General features: G+C 39.2%; 3 protein-coding genes and 1 non-coding gene across 8 annotated transcripts in view; 3 read left to right on the forward strand and 1 right to left on the reverse strand.

Moving 5' to 3' along the window:
- The first annotated feature begins 3,367 nt into the window (after positions 1–3,367).
- Positions 3,368–6,956, forward strand: LOC135235014 (protein kish-B). Its single transcript, XM_064300209.1, has 3 exons — positions 3,368–3,523; positions 4,655–4,786; positions 6,493–6,956. The coding sequence occupies exons 1-3, from the start codon at positions 3,514–3,516 to the stop codon at positions 6,573–6,575; spliced, it is 225 nt and encodes a 74-aa protein (XP_064156279.1). The 5' UTR covers positions 3,368–3,513; the 3' UTR covers positions 6,576–6,956.
- Positions 6,957–10,030: 3,074 nt separating this feature from the next.
- Positions 10,031–10,336, forward strand: LOC135235413 (small Cajal body-specific RNA 2). Its single transcript, XR_010324382.1, has one exon. It is a non-coding gene; the product is annotated as a small Cajal body-specific RNA 2 (non-coding RNA).
- Positions 10,337–10,679: 343 nt separating this feature from the next.
- cfap276 (cilia and flagella associated protein 276) lies at positions 10,680–15,198 on the reverse strand. 3 transcript variants are annotated; one of them, XM_064300208.1, is made up of 5 exons: positions 14,975–15,198; positions 14,633–14,749; positions 13,148–13,263; positions 12,490–12,605; positions 10,680–10,838 (listed from the first exon to the last, which is right to left on the reverse strand). In XM_064300208.1, the coding sequence occupies exons 1-5, from the start codon at positions 15,050–15,052 to the stop codon at positions 10,768–10,770; spliced, it is 498 nt and encodes a 165-aa protein (XP_064156278.1). In that variant the 5' UTR covers positions 15,053–15,198; the 3' UTR covers positions 10,680–10,767. The 3 variants fall into 3 exon arrangements, with proteins under 3 accessions (XP_064156278.1, XP_064156277.1, XP_064156276.1); XM_064300207.1 differs by having other exon boundaries at positions 12,490–12,608; positions 14,633–14,746; positions 14,975–15,195; XM_064300206.1 differs by having other exon boundaries at positions 12,490–12,608; positions 14,975–15,186.
- Positions 15,199–16,207: 1,009 nt separating this feature from the next.
- elapor1 (endosome-lysosome associated apoptosis and autophagy regulator 1) overlaps positions 16,208–17,391 on the forward strand; it is a 36,571-nt gene continuing 35,387 nt past the window's right edge. For 2 of the 3 annotated variants that reach the window (XM_064300205.1, XM_064300204.1), the window contains exon 1: positions 16,208–16,508. In XM_064300205.1, coding sequence (XP_064156275.1) covers positions 16,389–16,508 — 120 coding nt within the window. In that variant the 5' untranslated portion in view covers positions 16,208–16,388. The remainder of the gene's footprint in view (positions 16,509–17,391) is intronic. The other variant, XM_064300203.1, reaches the window with a different exon arrangement.

Below are 17,391 nucleotides of genomic sequence, written 5' to 3' on the forward strand. Positions count from 1 at the left end.
TGATGTGTGCTTGTTAGATTTGGATTGAAAACCAAGGACTCCTTGTAACCAGGCTCATATAATTAATTATTCTGCCCTACGGAAACACAACATGTTTAAATGTACCCTGCCGCTGTAGCTGGCGTGGCTCCTGTGGATAATCAAACTAGTACTAACTACACCAGCGGAACCAAACAGAATTGGGATTATCCGTTACACAAGGGAGAATCTACTGTTGCTATGGGGAGTCCACCTGTTACGGACATGATATGGATGTTCTGAATTAATAACAAGACCGCACAAGCAAATACAGGGCTACCAGCGACCTAGCTCAAAGAGGAAGCGGGGCAGGAGAGGAGGAGTGAGGCAGAGGCTCAAAAGGCTCAGCGGTAAGCAGACATGCCCGCCACTCCCCTCGATAATGCTTGCCAACATAAGATCGCTGCGAAACAAACTTGATGAACTCCAGGCAAACACAAGATATTAGTGGGCATACAAGGATGCATATCTCATTTGCATCACAGTCCTGGCTTGATGACACGATTGCCGACTCAGAACTTTCTTTATACTCCTCATCCTCTCGTTCCTCACAGACAAACACCAGACAGTCAAATTCAACGGCCACTACAGCTCCAACAGTACCATCCACCAGGGCACCACAAGGTTCTGTCATCTCACCAGTCCTGTTCACCCTGTACACAGACAACTGTAGGAGCTCAGATCCTGAGATGCTGTCCATCAAGTACTCTGACGACACAATTATTATTGACACCACTAACTCCAACAACCGTATCAGCAAGGAAATCCACAGGGTGGTGTGAGAACTACTACCTGGACCTAAATCCCAGCAAAACCAAAGAAATGCTGGTTGATTTCAGGCGTGACAAGCCCACTGCCCCGACTATGGAAGTAAAGGGCCAGACAGTAGAGCGCGTTGACGAGTATAAATACCTTGGCACTACCATCGATCACAAGCTCACCTTTAAGACCGATGGTGAGCTGATACTCTCCAAGTGCTAACAACGCCTGTTCTTCCTCAGGAAGATGAGGAAGTTCCAGGTCCAGCCATCAGTCCTGCAGGCGTTCTACAGATCTGTTGTGGAATCCATACTGACCTTCAATATCACGCCATGGTTCGGAGTGATGAGTGCTATCAACCTGAACCACCTCCACAGGATTGTAAAGATCAGCAAGATCATCGGGCGAGAACAGGAGCCACTCAGCAGCATCCATAAGAAACGGACAGTAGAGAAGGCCTCACAAATAGCTGAAGACACCACACACACCCTCCACACCTACTACAACCTCATGCCCTCCGGACGCCAATATAGGTGCCTGCCCCTCAGAACCAGAAGGGCCACATCTAGTTTTGTACCTACCTCCATCCGTCTACTGAACTCTTAACCTTCCCCATCCCCACCTGTTCCCTTCAAGGATACCGGACTGATTAACACCCCCCTCCCCCTCCAGGGAAACTGACTGGCTAACATGCCCCCCCACTGGCTCAACACTGACACACACACGTGCGTACGCGCACACACATACACGCATACACTCTCGCGCATGCACACGCGCGCACACACACACACACAAGCACTACTGCACTGGAGCCCTATTGCACTATTACTGGCTCTGGCTTTTACCTTATGTTTTTATCCTTAGCCTTGTATTTTAATTTGTATGTGAATTAAGTATGTATTTTATGTATCATGGCTGCACAAAATGATTAACTAATCATGGCCATGACTGTGCTATGATTGTCTGTGATTGTTGTATTTGTGTTATTTGTCCACTGCACAAATTAAGTTCCTCACGGAAAATAAAGTAATTTGAATTTGAATTTGGAGGACAGTAGATCCCCAGGAACAGGGCTGGTTACCACTTACGTAAGCAGTTCTGATAAGCAGCTTGCACAAGGATACAACCATAGACCCACTGAACTGTATAAGAACAGTAGTGCCTTTAGTTAAATTACTATACATTCTGGATTGCTTTCACAAATTAGACCATTTTGGCGTTTTGGTATTAGGTAGTAATGTTATGGAAACGAAAAGCCGGTATGATTCCTTGTACCACTTCACTCGTCATTCCTACTACCCTCTGGTAGGAGACTAAGAGTCCCAAGGGCAAGGAAAAACGTCTGCAGAAAATCATATGTCCCCTCTGGAATCACTATCCTCAATAATGGACCAACCAGAGACTTAGGCATGTGGATGTAGCTAACAGTGACCAGGAGATGTTATTTGAAGGACTTACAGTGTTGTTACTTGAAGCCAGGACTTTATAGTGACGTTATGGTTGTCCAATTTTTATCCGTGTATACCTTTGTCTGTGTCATTTGCAATGAACATTGTGCTGAAGGAAAATTTCCACTTTATTTTATATTTAATGTTTTAATGTTATATCCGTCAACAGCAGAAGAGTCAATCGGAAAATGAATGGGGAAATTTCTCTTCCGGAATGGAGCACTCTGGCCAGTGACGTGGCAATTTCGGCTCTCTACAACTGGGAATTTTCTATTAGAATTTGTTTTGATTATATTAACATGTTCTTTTGTTTTCTTTGATATTAGACTTTTAAGTGTTTTGCCTTTGTGTATTTTTATAGAAGACCCTTCCTCATTTCTCATATGTATCTTTGTTACAAATATTTTTTTAATGTTTGAATTGCAGGAACCAATAAAAGACAAATTGTACCAGTGATATTTATCGGATAACGCTGTGTATTCACAAATTGTAATGTTTTTTCAGAAATATTAACATCTAACAAGCGTTATTTAGGTCTGTAACTGGGAAATAGTACATTAGATATTTTATGATTGGGATGGCAAGTATACCATCCACCAAGTTACAGCTTGGTATGGTGCCATGCCCCATTCCTATACAGCCCTGAGAGTTTGGCACTTTACAGGGTTTCCTACAGAAATAACCACAATGACTACAGATTTTCAGCCCTTAAGAACATTAACCTCTGTACCTTGTGACCTCATGTAAACAGAAGTCACAAACAGCTTCACACTTCCATATAATGATTGCATTCTCTCTAAATGAGAGCATGAGAAAACACAGGGCTAAGTTACTTGAAATAATTTAGGTAGCATGGCCTTGGAATAGAGCTTGTTTAATTTGTGAGCGCTAAGATAGCCAATATTGTTTCTTGTAACTCGCCCTCATTTTGATAAAAATACTTTTCATGGCAGGTCTAGATTTGCATGTTTTAATTAATGACTTAAAGACAGTGCTTTGTCTGCGTGAGTAACTCTGCACGTTGAAAACGTGTTTTTGTGGAGATATTTATATTTATTTAGGTTACTGCTTCGTACAAGTAGGCTGCCAACGACTCTCATGTTTCTCTAGATTCGATTTCTCTTCCTAGGCAGTGCCTGTGCGCATGCACCTTGCTCACATTATAACCGGTGTTTGACTATTTGGGCTTGCCTATTTGCTGTCAAGGTAGCAGACGTAAAACGATGAGACCAAGTCCTGGTTACTGAATGTCGAAGTTTCGTTGAGGTTTTTTTGATCGTCTGTGAACATGACAAACGGTATGTTTTCTGTAACATCGAGGTTAAGAATTCTTACCTAGTCTGGCTTTTAGCTTGCCTGCTAATGTACGACAAGTTCCATTAACAATGCAGGAAGTAGCTAGTAGGTGCTTAGCTGGAGAGGTTGAGGACGTGGCTCCATAGTTTCCGAGCTAGCTACATTTGCCAGGCCGAGAAAATATTTATCATTCACAGTTAACGATTGTGTTGAATGTCTTCATGTAAGTACCAGTAAACACAGGACTCCCATACCAACGTTGTCGTGCAATGTGAATTATTTGCGAAGGAAGGTTAGTTCACTCATGTTAGGGAAATGCATACTTGTGTTGCTCGTCATGGTCAACAGTTGATCTAGTGGCAAATAGTCAAATCATCTTGAATGTGTAGCCAGCTAGCATCAATGATTTGTTGTGCGCTAAATGAGCACAATAAAATCTAACTAATTAATTGATCTTATCAATATTATATAAAGTTATGTCACGTTAACCTACTGTAATGGTTACGTAGTACTTGCGAGCCAGGCATCTCTGGTTTTTGTGCCGACTAGATAGTTACATTTAAATAAATAAATAAATTCAGTATGGAGACAGCGTAACTTGCTAGCGTGATGACTAATGTTAATCTTGAATGTATTGTACTGGTGGTATATATCTGTAATCTTTGGTAATTGATCGAAATGATAAAACAAGCCGTACTAAGTTAACTTAAAAGCTGGACAGCCAGCTGCATTTCAACTTGCAGTAGGAAGCAAACCGCGGTCACAACTGCAACAGGCGACGAGAAAGCAAATTTTAATATTGGAACTGTTTATTCAACTAATCGGTCCCATTTCACATTCAGTCTGGGACAGGCTTTGTCTATACTATGTATTTAACGAAATGTATATATCGTTTTTTCTGTTTTATTTAGAAACATTCTGGTCTTACAACTAAGGTCCTTCAAACTGGTGTGCACTGTTGTTCTTTTCCCCACATCGGGACCTTTTTCTAAATTAAGTATGGTGTACAATTAGGACAAGTCTCGTTTGAGTAGTTCTGCTAGTGTGAGGCTGCTCTTTTTGTTTGCCTTAAATAATTGAAACACCCTTCAGATACTGCAGTGATAAACTGGATGGATGTGTCTTTTGGGCAGTTTATTCTTTTGATGGAATCCTGGTGTTCGGACTCCTCTTCATATGCACCTGTGCGTACCTCAAGAAGGTGCCCCGGCTAAAGAACTGGCTGCTGTCTGAGAAAAGAGGCATCTGGGGTGTCTTCTACAAAGGTACCGAAAAAGCATGTTAAAAGCATGTTAAGGTAAAATAGTTACCTATGCCAATGTGTGGTGCCATGGTTTCTTCCACCAATCAAGAGAAAAGATGATTTTCAAGTGGTAGTATATGTAAAAAATGTTTACAAAGCTGCGTAGCGCAATCCTTAACTAGCATAAAATGCAGTCTGAACCAATATATGTAAAATTAATTCAATTAATTTATTCATTTTGAACTTGGAAATCTCTTGGAAATGGAGTTTGACATGAAGCTTAATGTTATATATATATGTATATATATACACACATTGTGAGCACCATAATTCATTGGACAGTGAATTATGTCATTGCATGCAAAGGATATGCGAACAAATATTAAAAATGATTACTTTATTCTACATTATGTTAAACTGTCCAATATTTTTTGATGCCCGAAAATGGGAGGAACCATGTACAAAAGGTGCTGTCATTTCCATTTCTCAACGGTTCATCCAATATGGATGAAAATACCCTCAAATTAAAGGTGACAGTCTGCACTTCAACCTCATTGTCATTGTCACTATATATATATATATTTCATCCAAAATTATGGGAATTAATATGGACTTGTTCCACCTTTTGCTGCTATAACAACCTCCACACTTCTGGGAAGAAGAGATATTGTATGATTATACTAGATATTGGAGCATTGCTGCAGGGATTTGCTTCCATTCATCCAGAAGAGCATTAGTGAGGTCAGGCACTGATTGGGAGATTAGTCCTGACTTTCAGTTGGCTTTCCAATTGATCCCAAAGATGTTGGATGGAGTTGAGGTCAGGGCTTTGTGCAGGCCAGTCAAGTTCTTCCACAAGGTTCTCAACAGAACTATTTCTATATATGGAGCTCTCTGTGTGCCCAGGGGCATTGTCATGCTGAAAAAGGAAAGGGCCATCCCCAAACTGTTAGGGAAGCACAGAATCGTCTAGAAGGTGTTTGCCCAGCCCAAACCTTGAAAAACAGCCCCAGACAAAGGAGTATCCAGATACCTTTGGTCATATATATATATATATATATATATATACACACACACACACTATATAAATGTGTGTGTGTGTGTGTGGTTTTAATCTGTCCTTATCTGTCTTTTTACAGAACTCTGCAGTCTGTTTTAGGTGCTTCTTAGCACACTAATCTTAAAACTGTTAGCCTTCAACTGTTGTGTTGGTAACATTTACAGCTCTTTTATTTTATTACAACACTATTATTGAGCAAAATATCTGTAAAATTAACATTTGTCCTGCAACACTTCGTAGATTAGATGTCCTGTCGTGCCTATTATGTCTGTCGTGTATGAACAGACTTGACAGAATTTTTCAGTTATAGGAGACTTACAGTATGTGTGAATAGGGAAAAACACTACTGAATCCAGTTGGCTTGGATGCGAAATTCATATCTGCCTCTGTTTCCATGGAAACATCTGCAGTGTTCGAGCCAGGGACCACTGTTGTGTCTGTGACAAACTTATTTTTGTCTGCATGCTAACTTTACTTAACCAATAGTTTTTTAAACAGTCTTTCCCCCAGTGTGATTGGAGTAAACAATGATATAAATTCTACAAATTGGTTTGGGAATTTGACACTGTTGTACTTTAGATTGGTTTAGTTTGCAATCAATAAAAGCTAATGCAAAAGTGGACTGTTATGATCTAAGGCTCTTTCTGGTTCCTCCCCCTTTCCTCCAGGTGCTGTGATTGGGACAAGGCTTCACCTGCCTGTGGCGTTGTCCTGTCTCTCAATGGCATTTTATGTGCTCTTCATAAAGTGACAGGGGGTGGTCTGTGCTTGTGGACAAGACAGAAGAAGCACTAGACACTCCCAGTGTCCCAGGGCCCACATGCAGGATGAAGACTACTGCTCCCCTATTGGCCCAAAAGTTTATAGCATTTACAGAGCAAAAAAGAAAATTACATCATTGTGAAATTTGACCTAATTGCATTGTGCATACTGGAAAACAAGTCTTAAAGTGGATTTTCGTGGTCACAGGTGAAGGATGCAAAAGAGACTGTGCTCACACCATAGATTCATTTTTGCACAATTTCTTTCGCCAGTGATTTAAATCTATAAAAAGTGAGTTGGTATTGCTTGTCTCTAAAAAAAGAGCCCAAGGTCTCACAGCACAGTAGGAGTTTAGAATAGAATTGTATCTCAGTAAAATAAGGGGAAGTGGGGTTGAGGAGATCTTCTCTGTACGGCCTCTTCCTCCTCACTGAGGTCATGGAATGTCAGGGGATCGGCCAGGTCAGTTTTCTTATGGCATTCTTATTTCATGTATGACTGGATATGAATGCCTTTGGATCGGAACCAATTTAGGAATAGGCTGATTACTTCACATCCTAAATATTAGAGAAGTAAAATGGATATAATTTAAAATAAGTACATTAAACACAATGTTTACTTGTTATTATACAAATTAATGATCTGTTAAAAGATCCTTAGTTTTAATGGTAGCTTTACTCTCTGGTTTTAGCTGAATGGCAGACTTTATAAATACTTTTTCAGCTGAGATTATTTCTTAAACACGGAATGTAGTGAATGCAAGCACTGTTGTAACTGTTGCTGCAATGTTTAAAAAACAAACAAACATTTAGGAACAGTTATGGGTCTTATGTCCCTTTCAGTCCATATATTTGTTTATGTATTGTCATGGTTGTGTCCTAGGTGCATCTCTAGGGATTTATATTTTAAGTAAATGGTGAATTGGGGATGGGCCTCTCATTCTGTTTCCTCATGTGTGGTTGTGAATATACTCACACTTAACAGCAAAAAATACATGCAAGTGATGCTCCATAAAGTCCCAAAGCTGCTTTTGTTATACAGAACTACTTGACTTTGTGTCTGCTAAGGTCCTGAAAAATAATATGAAGGAAAACAAAGTGTTTCATAGGCTAATGGCCACCCCTTTATACGAAAAAATACTGTACTGTACCACAGTGAAAATGTTCTTTTTGTTGTTATGAACAGCATAATAATTGGTGTGATTTTGATTTGTGCATGGTTGACACACGCAATATTGTAGGGGTTTTTAAACTTTCTCTGATCAAAACATTTATATATCCTTTTTACCTGTAATCGTAAATATTACAATATATTTCCCATCAGTGGCGTCACATGTTTTGAAATGATCTCTTATGGAATTGAAGTAGATACCCTAATTGACTTAACACAGGAAATGTATGGTAACATGAAATGTGTGGAGTTGTGAAAAATTGAGTTTGAATATCTTTAGGTGTATGTAAACCTTTGGCCTCAGCTGTATATGTTTATACACTGTCCTATTGGAAAGGTCTGTGGGTGATTTATTTTCTCAGTTCAGCGTTAAGTGTTTTGGCACAGTTGCTCTTTGGTCATAGCTCCCCATTGTAAATGAGAGACCGTTCTCTCCGGATCTGCATGTGATTAAAATACATTGTGAAAACAATGGAAACTCCACAGGTGGTAAATGGGGCATCTAAAAGATTTTCCCCCTCTTCAGCTGTGGAGGTTTTGCTGAATGGGAGCCATCCAGGGCTTTTGTCTGACATGCAAATGAACCAAACAAACATGTGGCTCCACCAGAACCAAGCTGTCCCAAGCCATGCAAGGGAAGGCTAAATTTACTCTGCACCTTATTCAAAGGAATACTTCTGAAAAACATGGAGATGTTGATGATACGTCAGTTGTAATGCTGATGGAATATTCAATGGCCTGTAGGTGTACAGTACAATATATTTATTTCACATTCTACTTATAGCCTACTGTACTTGCATGTGCTGAAATGTTGATGTTATGAATTACCTAATTTTCTGGAAATCAGGAATTCCTTGCTAGGAATTCAGTATGATCATTCCAGTTGTCATAATGAATCTCCCAAAAAGTCAATAGACAAAACATGCACCAGAATCTTGTTTGTGTGTCATCACCTTTTTTCACGGGATTACCTTGTCGGTTTTCATGTTATTGTCGCTGTCATAAATTAAACTGAAATCTTCCATATATTTTCTGGTTACCCATTTACAACTGTGTTTGTAGTGTAAAATTTGCGCTGGCATTGAGACAGAAGTCGCCTTTATTTGGTAACACCATTTTAACATCAGGGTGCATGTCAGTCTTGTAATGATTTTACGTTTGTTTAGATCATATCTTAGATTACAAAGAATACTGAATACCAACAACAAACAGTACACAACAACGTACCAATTTCTACATATAGAAAATCCAAAATAAATATTCACGGAGGAATGACTAAATTAAGTTTGATAAAGTAACTTGACGGACGTTTTGACTGAGGAACATAGGTAATCAGACTGGGTTTTCCATAGAGACACAAGACTTCTCAAGACTTCACAAGATTTCACATCGTCTGAGTACCTCCTGCGTCATTTTGCTAATGTGAAGAGTATTTCGCTGTTTATAATACTGTCTATCATTTGAAAAACACTGATGAGCAACATAGAGAAGACACTGCGTTAAAAGGTGTGTATTTCATCCTTTGAAACGGCAATATGAAACCTTTCTCAGTGCGTGACCAGCTGGGCAACGTTCTTCTGTCGTCTTGGATCATTAGCAGTCGATGTCGTTGGTGGATAATGGACCAATTCAGTGTACTTGCATTATGAAACCGTACTTTATCGCCCTATTTAATGGCAAAGAACAAGCATGAATAAGTAGGTCTACCGTCTGAAATAAATGATTCGAATATTCGCTGTACTTTTGCATCCCGCAAAACATAAGGGCGATTCCAATGATGATTCCGATACCCGTTTTAGCCCTTCAAGAGTTCACACTAATGCTGATTTAACTCAATGAAAAGCAATGGAGCTCTATAACACTTAAACATTTTATTTATTATTTTGGGCCAAAAAACCGCTTTTATTATACTTTTACCCAGTCGTACGACTTTTTGTGTGGTACATACTGATCCGATTGTTCGGTATTATATTCAATCAGATTTACAGTAAGGTAGCGCGTGAGAGGTTCTGATTCTGAATAATACTGACTGATTACATATTGGTGTTTTTCTGTACAAAACAAGTCTTGTCTTGCAAGACGTCTTCTAATTTCAAACTATCCGCGGCACTAGTACTTTTGCGACCACAAGAGGGTGTAGTCAAAGAATTGGTTCGTTTTTTGCTCCCAAAATGCCTTGCGAAACGCTATAAAATCCAAGTCGCATGCGCAGTACAATCAGATACAGAATGCATGGTACGAGAGTGGAAGGATGTGTGGTCGGTTGAGTGAATCGAATATGAGTGAGAGTGTGTGTAAATGTTGTCTGTTGTGTGATTGAGTTGTTAGGGGAAAAAACTACACCGTGATCTTATTTGATCAGATTGGAGACTGGCCTTGCTTCAATTCTGAAATGATATAACCCGACATGCGAGCCTACTGGGCGATGAGCAAGAGGCATTTCGTTAACGTTAACTCAAGGCCGCCACAAAAGCTTGTGGTCTAGAGATGATGATTTGATCAGATATACTAGTACCGGTAAAGCCAGGGTTTTACTTCTGGGTCTTCCGGTCGATGAGTATAGAGGCGATTCTGATCTGACCACTATTTTGTGCGTTGGGCTGACGTGTGAAGATCAGTGAAAATGGAAGCTCGTACGAACTTGCTTTGAACATCGGCGTGGTCAGGTTGTTGTGATTTCTGTTGGTGTTTGACTAAAAGGTTTGTTTTCAGCGCAAATATAATTATTTTGTTTTTACCGCGTAAAGATTGTTTTCAACACACGTTCCTGGTTATTGTTATACCCTTTGTTGTACGTTGCTGTGGATAAGAGCGTCTGCCAAATGCCTGTAATGTAATTGTGCTCTAACGAAATAATTTAACTACCTGAAGACCAATTAAGATAATTACTGTACCAAATAAACGACAATTTGAACTCGGACAGTGGTCTTGTGGTGTGTTTATTTAGCTAATTCTAAGAAGCGTAATGTTGCATGGTTAATAAATGGATTCCGGGGTGTTGAAGGCCACGATTATGTAAAGTAGAATCCGCCATCGTGTTTCCTGGAGTAGCCCCTGTTCGTGGATGCGTTGTGATGAGACTCTGGAAAGACAACAAACAGGTCGTATGTTAACGAAAGTCCATTTACAAACGCCCAGTTTAACCAAGAGACACTAGATGAATTGATTCCAAACCGGTTCCGATTCCGAGGACGGGCAGAATATCTGGCGCGAGTGGTCTACACGCTGAATCACAAAAGGTCTTTTTCACACAATTTTACAATGACGTCATCTAAAGTTATATTTTTTAATTCAATTTCACTCCTTTGTGTCTGGGACCTGAGGATTAACTGCATGCTATACTACTGCCCACAGTACAGATTTCAAACTGCTCCCTGTCTATCTTCAGGAATAAATCCAGTTAAGGTCTCCTGTTTGATGTGATGTGCATCTTACCAAGGGGAGCAATGAGCACAGGAATTCTCTATGTTCTGTTCTAGATTTGAAATCTTGCCACAGTAGTGGAAAGGTTCTGCCACCATTGTTCATGATTTTGTGATCTCACTTGTCAACAAAACGAGAAAAGATAATGTGAATAGTCTTGCATTGTTTATAATCTCAAAGGGGGGCATTGCATTGATGGAGATTAGTTTAAACCCACAGATTTAGCTCTAACTTGTCTGCACATTATTCAGGGTGGGACAGCTCATGAGCAACAATGTTTAGCCTTTTAAAGCTAGGTGTTGGTCCAACTGTTCCAACAAACTGCATGTAATGGCCAATGGATTTGATGAAGCTTAGAATTTAATAGAGGCTACTGGAGTTTGATCACTTTACTTTTAAAAACACATTTAGAAAGTAAAGGCCATGTGTCTTAGAGGCCTTTTGCCTGCAGCAGTGGATCTCAATCCTGGTATTGGAGTATCACAGGGGATGCTGTTTTTTGTTTAGACCTCGACTGCAATTCTAGGACCTGAGTTTATTACAGGGCTTCTCATCTTCAGGTCCTCTGGGCTGCAGTATCTGCAAGTATTTGCTCCAACCATGCACTACACCATCTGTTTTCACCAGTGAGCTTACTTTCTGAACCAATGAAATAAAACAATTAGTGAAATATGGTAATATAGTGCATAGCTGGAGAAAATACCTGCAGACACTGTAGCTCCAGGACCTGGAATTGAGTAGAGATGGTATGGTGTGGAATATCTGGTCTATAGCAAGAGTATTCCAACTGCAGAATGTGTTTCATCATGAGTCTTTACTTCCTAAATCTGACAAAGCAGTTGATTATACTATTAATTCACATGGTATCTTAGGTCTGAATTTAAAGTGAAAACAAAACAAGGATTGTCACAATGATTAATAGTTATTTAGATAGTAGAATCATGGCTAAAACAGCAAGTTGATTGATAGTCTTCAGTGTGACAATATGAAAGCTGAGCAAATCAGACCATTTGTTCTGCCTTATCTTGTTATAGTAAACACTAGCACTGTGATTTTGGTCTCAAAGGATACCGTGGTTCTTATGGATTCCTTTATAAAATTTAAAAAAGAATGCAGTTTCCCTGAAGTGGTAGAGTCTTAAACCTGATTCTATTTGTGAAACTCAAGCAAGTACATGTCTGTGAAATACCCACACATACCTTCTGCAATAAGGACAATTGTTTGTAGTTTGCAGCTGCTCATTACAGACATTGCACTTTTTTACAATTGTAAAAGTGTCTTAAAGTTTTGTGGAAAAAAAAGTTTCTGACCTATTGTTCCTTCAATGCTATGGATGGATGACTTCTGGGAGCTGGACCACACTTTTATCCGTTCTCTCTCAACATCATCCTTGGGAGGTTCCTTTCTCACCCGATTCTTCAGAATTCTTCTGGAATATTACATTACGTTTATTTGGCAGACGCTTTTATCCAAAGCGACGTACAATAAGTGCATATTCAGTGTTGTTTTTAGTTACAAAACAGTGTCAGAAAAAGGGCTTATTAATGTGAATTATTCTCAAAACTCACAAAAATGTAAATATAGTATATATAGTATAATGGTTTCTTGGAGAAATCAAGTCAAACACTGGCTAATGAAGTACGTCAAGAAGAGCTCATTTTACACTTGCTAACGCTGTCAGTCTCTTTTTGTGTATTTTACTAAACGCTTGATCAGCATGTTGTAATGTCATTGTCTTGCCTGCCTTTACTTCCTGACTGCTATAAGCTGGACCTCGGTGAAATTAGTCTTTTGTGTCTTCTGCGATCACGTTTAAAGTGCAATCATTAAACTGTGACTTCAGGGATATGTGCCATTCTCTTGTATTACATTAACCTTAAAACCTGTCAGTCAATGATGCTTGCTAGCCAACAAGCAGAGCCTTTTGAAATCATCTGAGATGTTTAACTGTGCTTCCTGAATGCTCACCCGTGATCCTCTGTGACAGTCTCCCTCTGGAACAGGGTCTGATTTTTGTTTTTCAGGAACTCAATGTGATGGTCATACATGGCTTTGAGGTGTAAGTCCAGACTGTCCCTTGGAGCCTGAATAGAAATATATCAGTGTTTATGTGTAAACTGGTGAGAATTAGAACCTGTACCATACCCAGACCTGGATCAAATTGTTTCAAATATGTTAGCCCTTTAGACACCAGAATAATTCCTTCACAGTACTGTCAGTTTTAAAAGGAACATGTACTTTAAGAAAATTTTCACTTTTCTTTTTCACTGATTGCATGTGTTTGCAAGTAGCCTAACATCTCCTTAAAGTTCCTTTAGACCTGCAGTAGTGTTGAGTTTTCATTACATTACATTACAGGCATTTGGCAGACGCTCTTATCCAGAGCGATGTACAACAAAGTGTATAACCATAACCAGGAACAAGTGTGTCGAAAACCCTAGAGAGAAGTACCGTTCCAAGTGCAGGGAACAACCGCATAGTTCAACTTGGACCTTGTAGGTTAAACTGATTAACACTAACACAAACAAGAATGGCAACAATGCAGTCTATGCAAAAAATACAAGCAGTGGTTAAGACAGGAGTCAGGAGACAGTCACACATACATGCATACTACTGTACACTTACACATGTGAAACAGTCACACATACATGCATGCTACTGTACACTTACACATGTGAAACAGTCACACATACATGCATACTAAGGGACACATACTCATGTGAAACACACACACATGTATACTACTGTACACTTACACGTGTAAAGCACTCAAATACATGCATACTCAGGGACACACACATGTAAAGCACTTGCACATATACTTGCGCACATACAGATGAAATACACATATACTAGGGAAACTCTTGTACATCCACATATAAAACACACACGTAGATGAAACACTTGCACATTCATATGCAAATCAAATTGTACATGTGTGAGTGTTTTATATATGAATGTACAAGTGTTCCTCTTGCGCATGTGTGAATATTTCATATGTATGTATGTATACACAGGAGTAAGCATGTATGTGCGAGCGTTTCGCATGTGTATGTGAGTGTACAGTAGTATGTGAGTGTTCTATATGTGCATATGCACGCAAAGTCTGAAATATGCACCCTCATAGCATCTAGACCAGTGGTCTCAAACCGTGGTCCTGGAGAGCTACAGGGTCTGCTGGTTTTCATAGTGACTCTGCACTTCATGAATCAATTAGAGCAGTTGATTACACAGTTAACAACTCACCTGGTGTCTTGGGTCTCAACTGGGTGCTGATTTTAAGGTGAAAACAAAAACCAGCAGACCCTGTAGCTCTCCAGGACCAGGGTTGAAGACCACTGATCTAGAGAGTTAAACTATTTTTTAAATGTAGGCTATTTGACCATCTGATCTGTTATTTTATAAATTCACTGTGCATATATTACAGGTGTTTGCTACCAGACTTCCATATACCTCCTCATCGTAGTACAGTACATTGCGCCTCAAGCTGGTGAGAGTAGCTCCGTCATTCAGGCGACACCAAGGCTGGTCATTTTGGGCCAGATGAGCTGGCCTGGTGTCCAGCGACTTCTGTAATATTGAGAGATAGTTATACCTGCAACAGACTACATAAACTACATGTAGGGTAATATTGGAATAGTAAACCGTTTTATCATTAAAGAAAAACAGTGGTAATAATAATTTATCTTCATCATTCAAAATTATTTCTGTGGAAGTACTAGTCACATGAGACTTCGTACAATGTCTCGCCGCTATGCAAACTGCAAAGTGAGTAATTCAACGGAATTAGCTTACCTTATGCGTCTTTTCGCCTGTAAATGTGACGTCATTTTCGAATTTCGGATATGGGAATGGATCTCTCTCGAAAGGCATGTCTCATAAAACATTAATTTGGGATTAGTAATATGAAATCAGCATCGGACTTCTCAGTTTCCCTATGGTGACAGTGTTTACTGTCACAACTACGGTTGCTAGGGGACTTTGTTGTAGCCTAGTCAGCGAATCCTAAATTGTTGTCCGGTGCAGCACGCGGTTCCAGACTTCAGGAAGTTCTATCAAGCCACAAGTAACTTAAGTTGTTTAATTGAAGGCACATGTAGCTCAGATCTCGAATTAGAATCAGATGTTGTAAAATTTATTTATAATAGGCTATGTCAGATGGAGCCTATGTTTGGAAGTGCTGGACTATTTGCATTATTCACGCCATTTGTGTAATTTATAAATAGTACTGTAACCTAAACTACTTGATTAGAAGATAACATTACATTTATTTGGCAGACGATTTTATCCAAAGCGACGTACAATAAATGCAACTGATCCGATACGGTACACTACTCATTATGTAACAGTTATTCATAACCATGAACACATTATGCCCAGTTCACACAGTAAACATAATATTGCTAGGTCAGAGAGTAATGTTAAATCAGACTTGGAGGCAATGACAACAAGCTACAACATCAAGATAACGATACAAGTTCAATAGCATTAGTTTACATTACAGGAATTTAGCAGAAGCTCTTATCCATCGACTTATCGACTTACACAACTTTTACATGTATACACCTGGATGTACTGTATACTGCAGCAATTCAGGTTAAGTACCTTGCTCAAGGGTATCACGGCAGCGTACAACCCAGGAATCGAACCTATGACCTTTCGGTTACAAGCCCAGTTCACAAGTGCAATAGCAGTGCTGGATGGAGATGGAGATGCAACATGAAAGTGGTACAGGAGGACTATTTATAAATCGCACAAATGGCGAGAATGTAAATAGACAAATGTTTTCAATCAGAGGCTACATCTGACGTATTTCTAAAGACATACTGTATAATATAAATGTTTATTTATCTTTTCATATCCTGTAGCCTATCTAGGTTTATGCCACTTCCAGAATATTTTATTGATGGGCATGTTGCACACAAAGCAGCAGCGTGTGCTGTTATTGGTTAACAGATTTAAAAGTATGCCGGCAACCCGCCTATTAGGCTATTACACACCTGTCTTAAAAGCGGAGTGCTTTTCAGGCGTACCTGTTGAATTCGGGATTTTCCGCTTCTGCCGAGTACTGTCGGAAAAAAGCAGTGGGAGATTAGTCGAGGAAGTCACTCAACGAATAAGGGACATATCTCCTGAGACAGCGTGAATTGCGTTAGGCTACCAGCCGTCCCTGTCACCGGTCAACTTTTTTTCTCTCACCAAAGAAGCAATGCCTACCAGAGGCTCACATCAAAGAAAATCTGTCAGTTTTCTTGTGCTTTGTCACCTTGTTGGGTTCCTTCTTTTTTGTCCTGAGACTGAAACGAGGGATTTGCCAATGTGCAAAGAGGTAAGGTGCTTTCAGTGCGTAGACACGAAGTGTAAGAGTTCAGCACTACTGAAGTTCTAAAATACTGTAAATGATATCATAATTAATTCATAAATGTTTAGTTATATAAACTATTTGGTAGTACGAGGAACACAAGAATCGCGCCGAAGGAAAACGAAATTTTATTGTGTGGCAGTTGATGCGGTTTTTAGTAGAAATAGAACACCTGGCTGGTAGATTGCCTGCAATGGAAATCAGACGCAGCGAATGAACATATGGCACTGAATTTATGACGAATGATTAAAATAATACTGAACAGGTTAAATGATTTAAATAATATAGAACAGGTTAAAATGATTAAAATAACACAGAACTGGTTACATTATTTAAATAACACAGAACAAGGTTAGCCTATATAACGTTATCACGTTTAATGTGTGACTATTTACGTAACTTATCAATATTAACAACCTACATTTTAACTCAATACAGACGACTAGTATTTTCTTTTAGCACATTGTGTATCGTAGGAAACACTCATAATGAGGTTATCAGTTATGTAGTTTTGAAGCTGTTTGTAAATAAGTTTTTATTCATTTATAACGAAAAATTATTAATTTACATCACCGTGCCTAAAACACCAAGTTTCTTGATAAAAACCGTTCTAAATAACTTTTTTTCGCTTAAGAAGAAATTTTACGCCAAAAAGTTGATTAGATGAACAGTAAATTGATTGATGAATAAAGATATACTTCATTTTTTATTTAGAAATTATTAATTTAATCTATGGAGAAGTTACACTGCTAAAAACAGTACAGCAGAAATGCAATGAACACATTAGAGAAAAAGCGAGAACAGTGTGGAAGGACAGAATATTACACTCAGGACTAACAGCACAACGCAG

Source organism: Anguilla rostrata, chromosome 11, assembly GCF_018555375.3.
Source record: "Anguilla rostrata isolate EN2019 chromosome 11, ASM1855537v3, whole genome shotgun sequence".
In the NCBI taxonomy this organism is placed as follows: domain Eukaryota; kingdom Metazoa; phylum Chordata; class Actinopteri; order Anguilliformes; family Anguillidae; genus Anguilla; species Anguilla rostrata.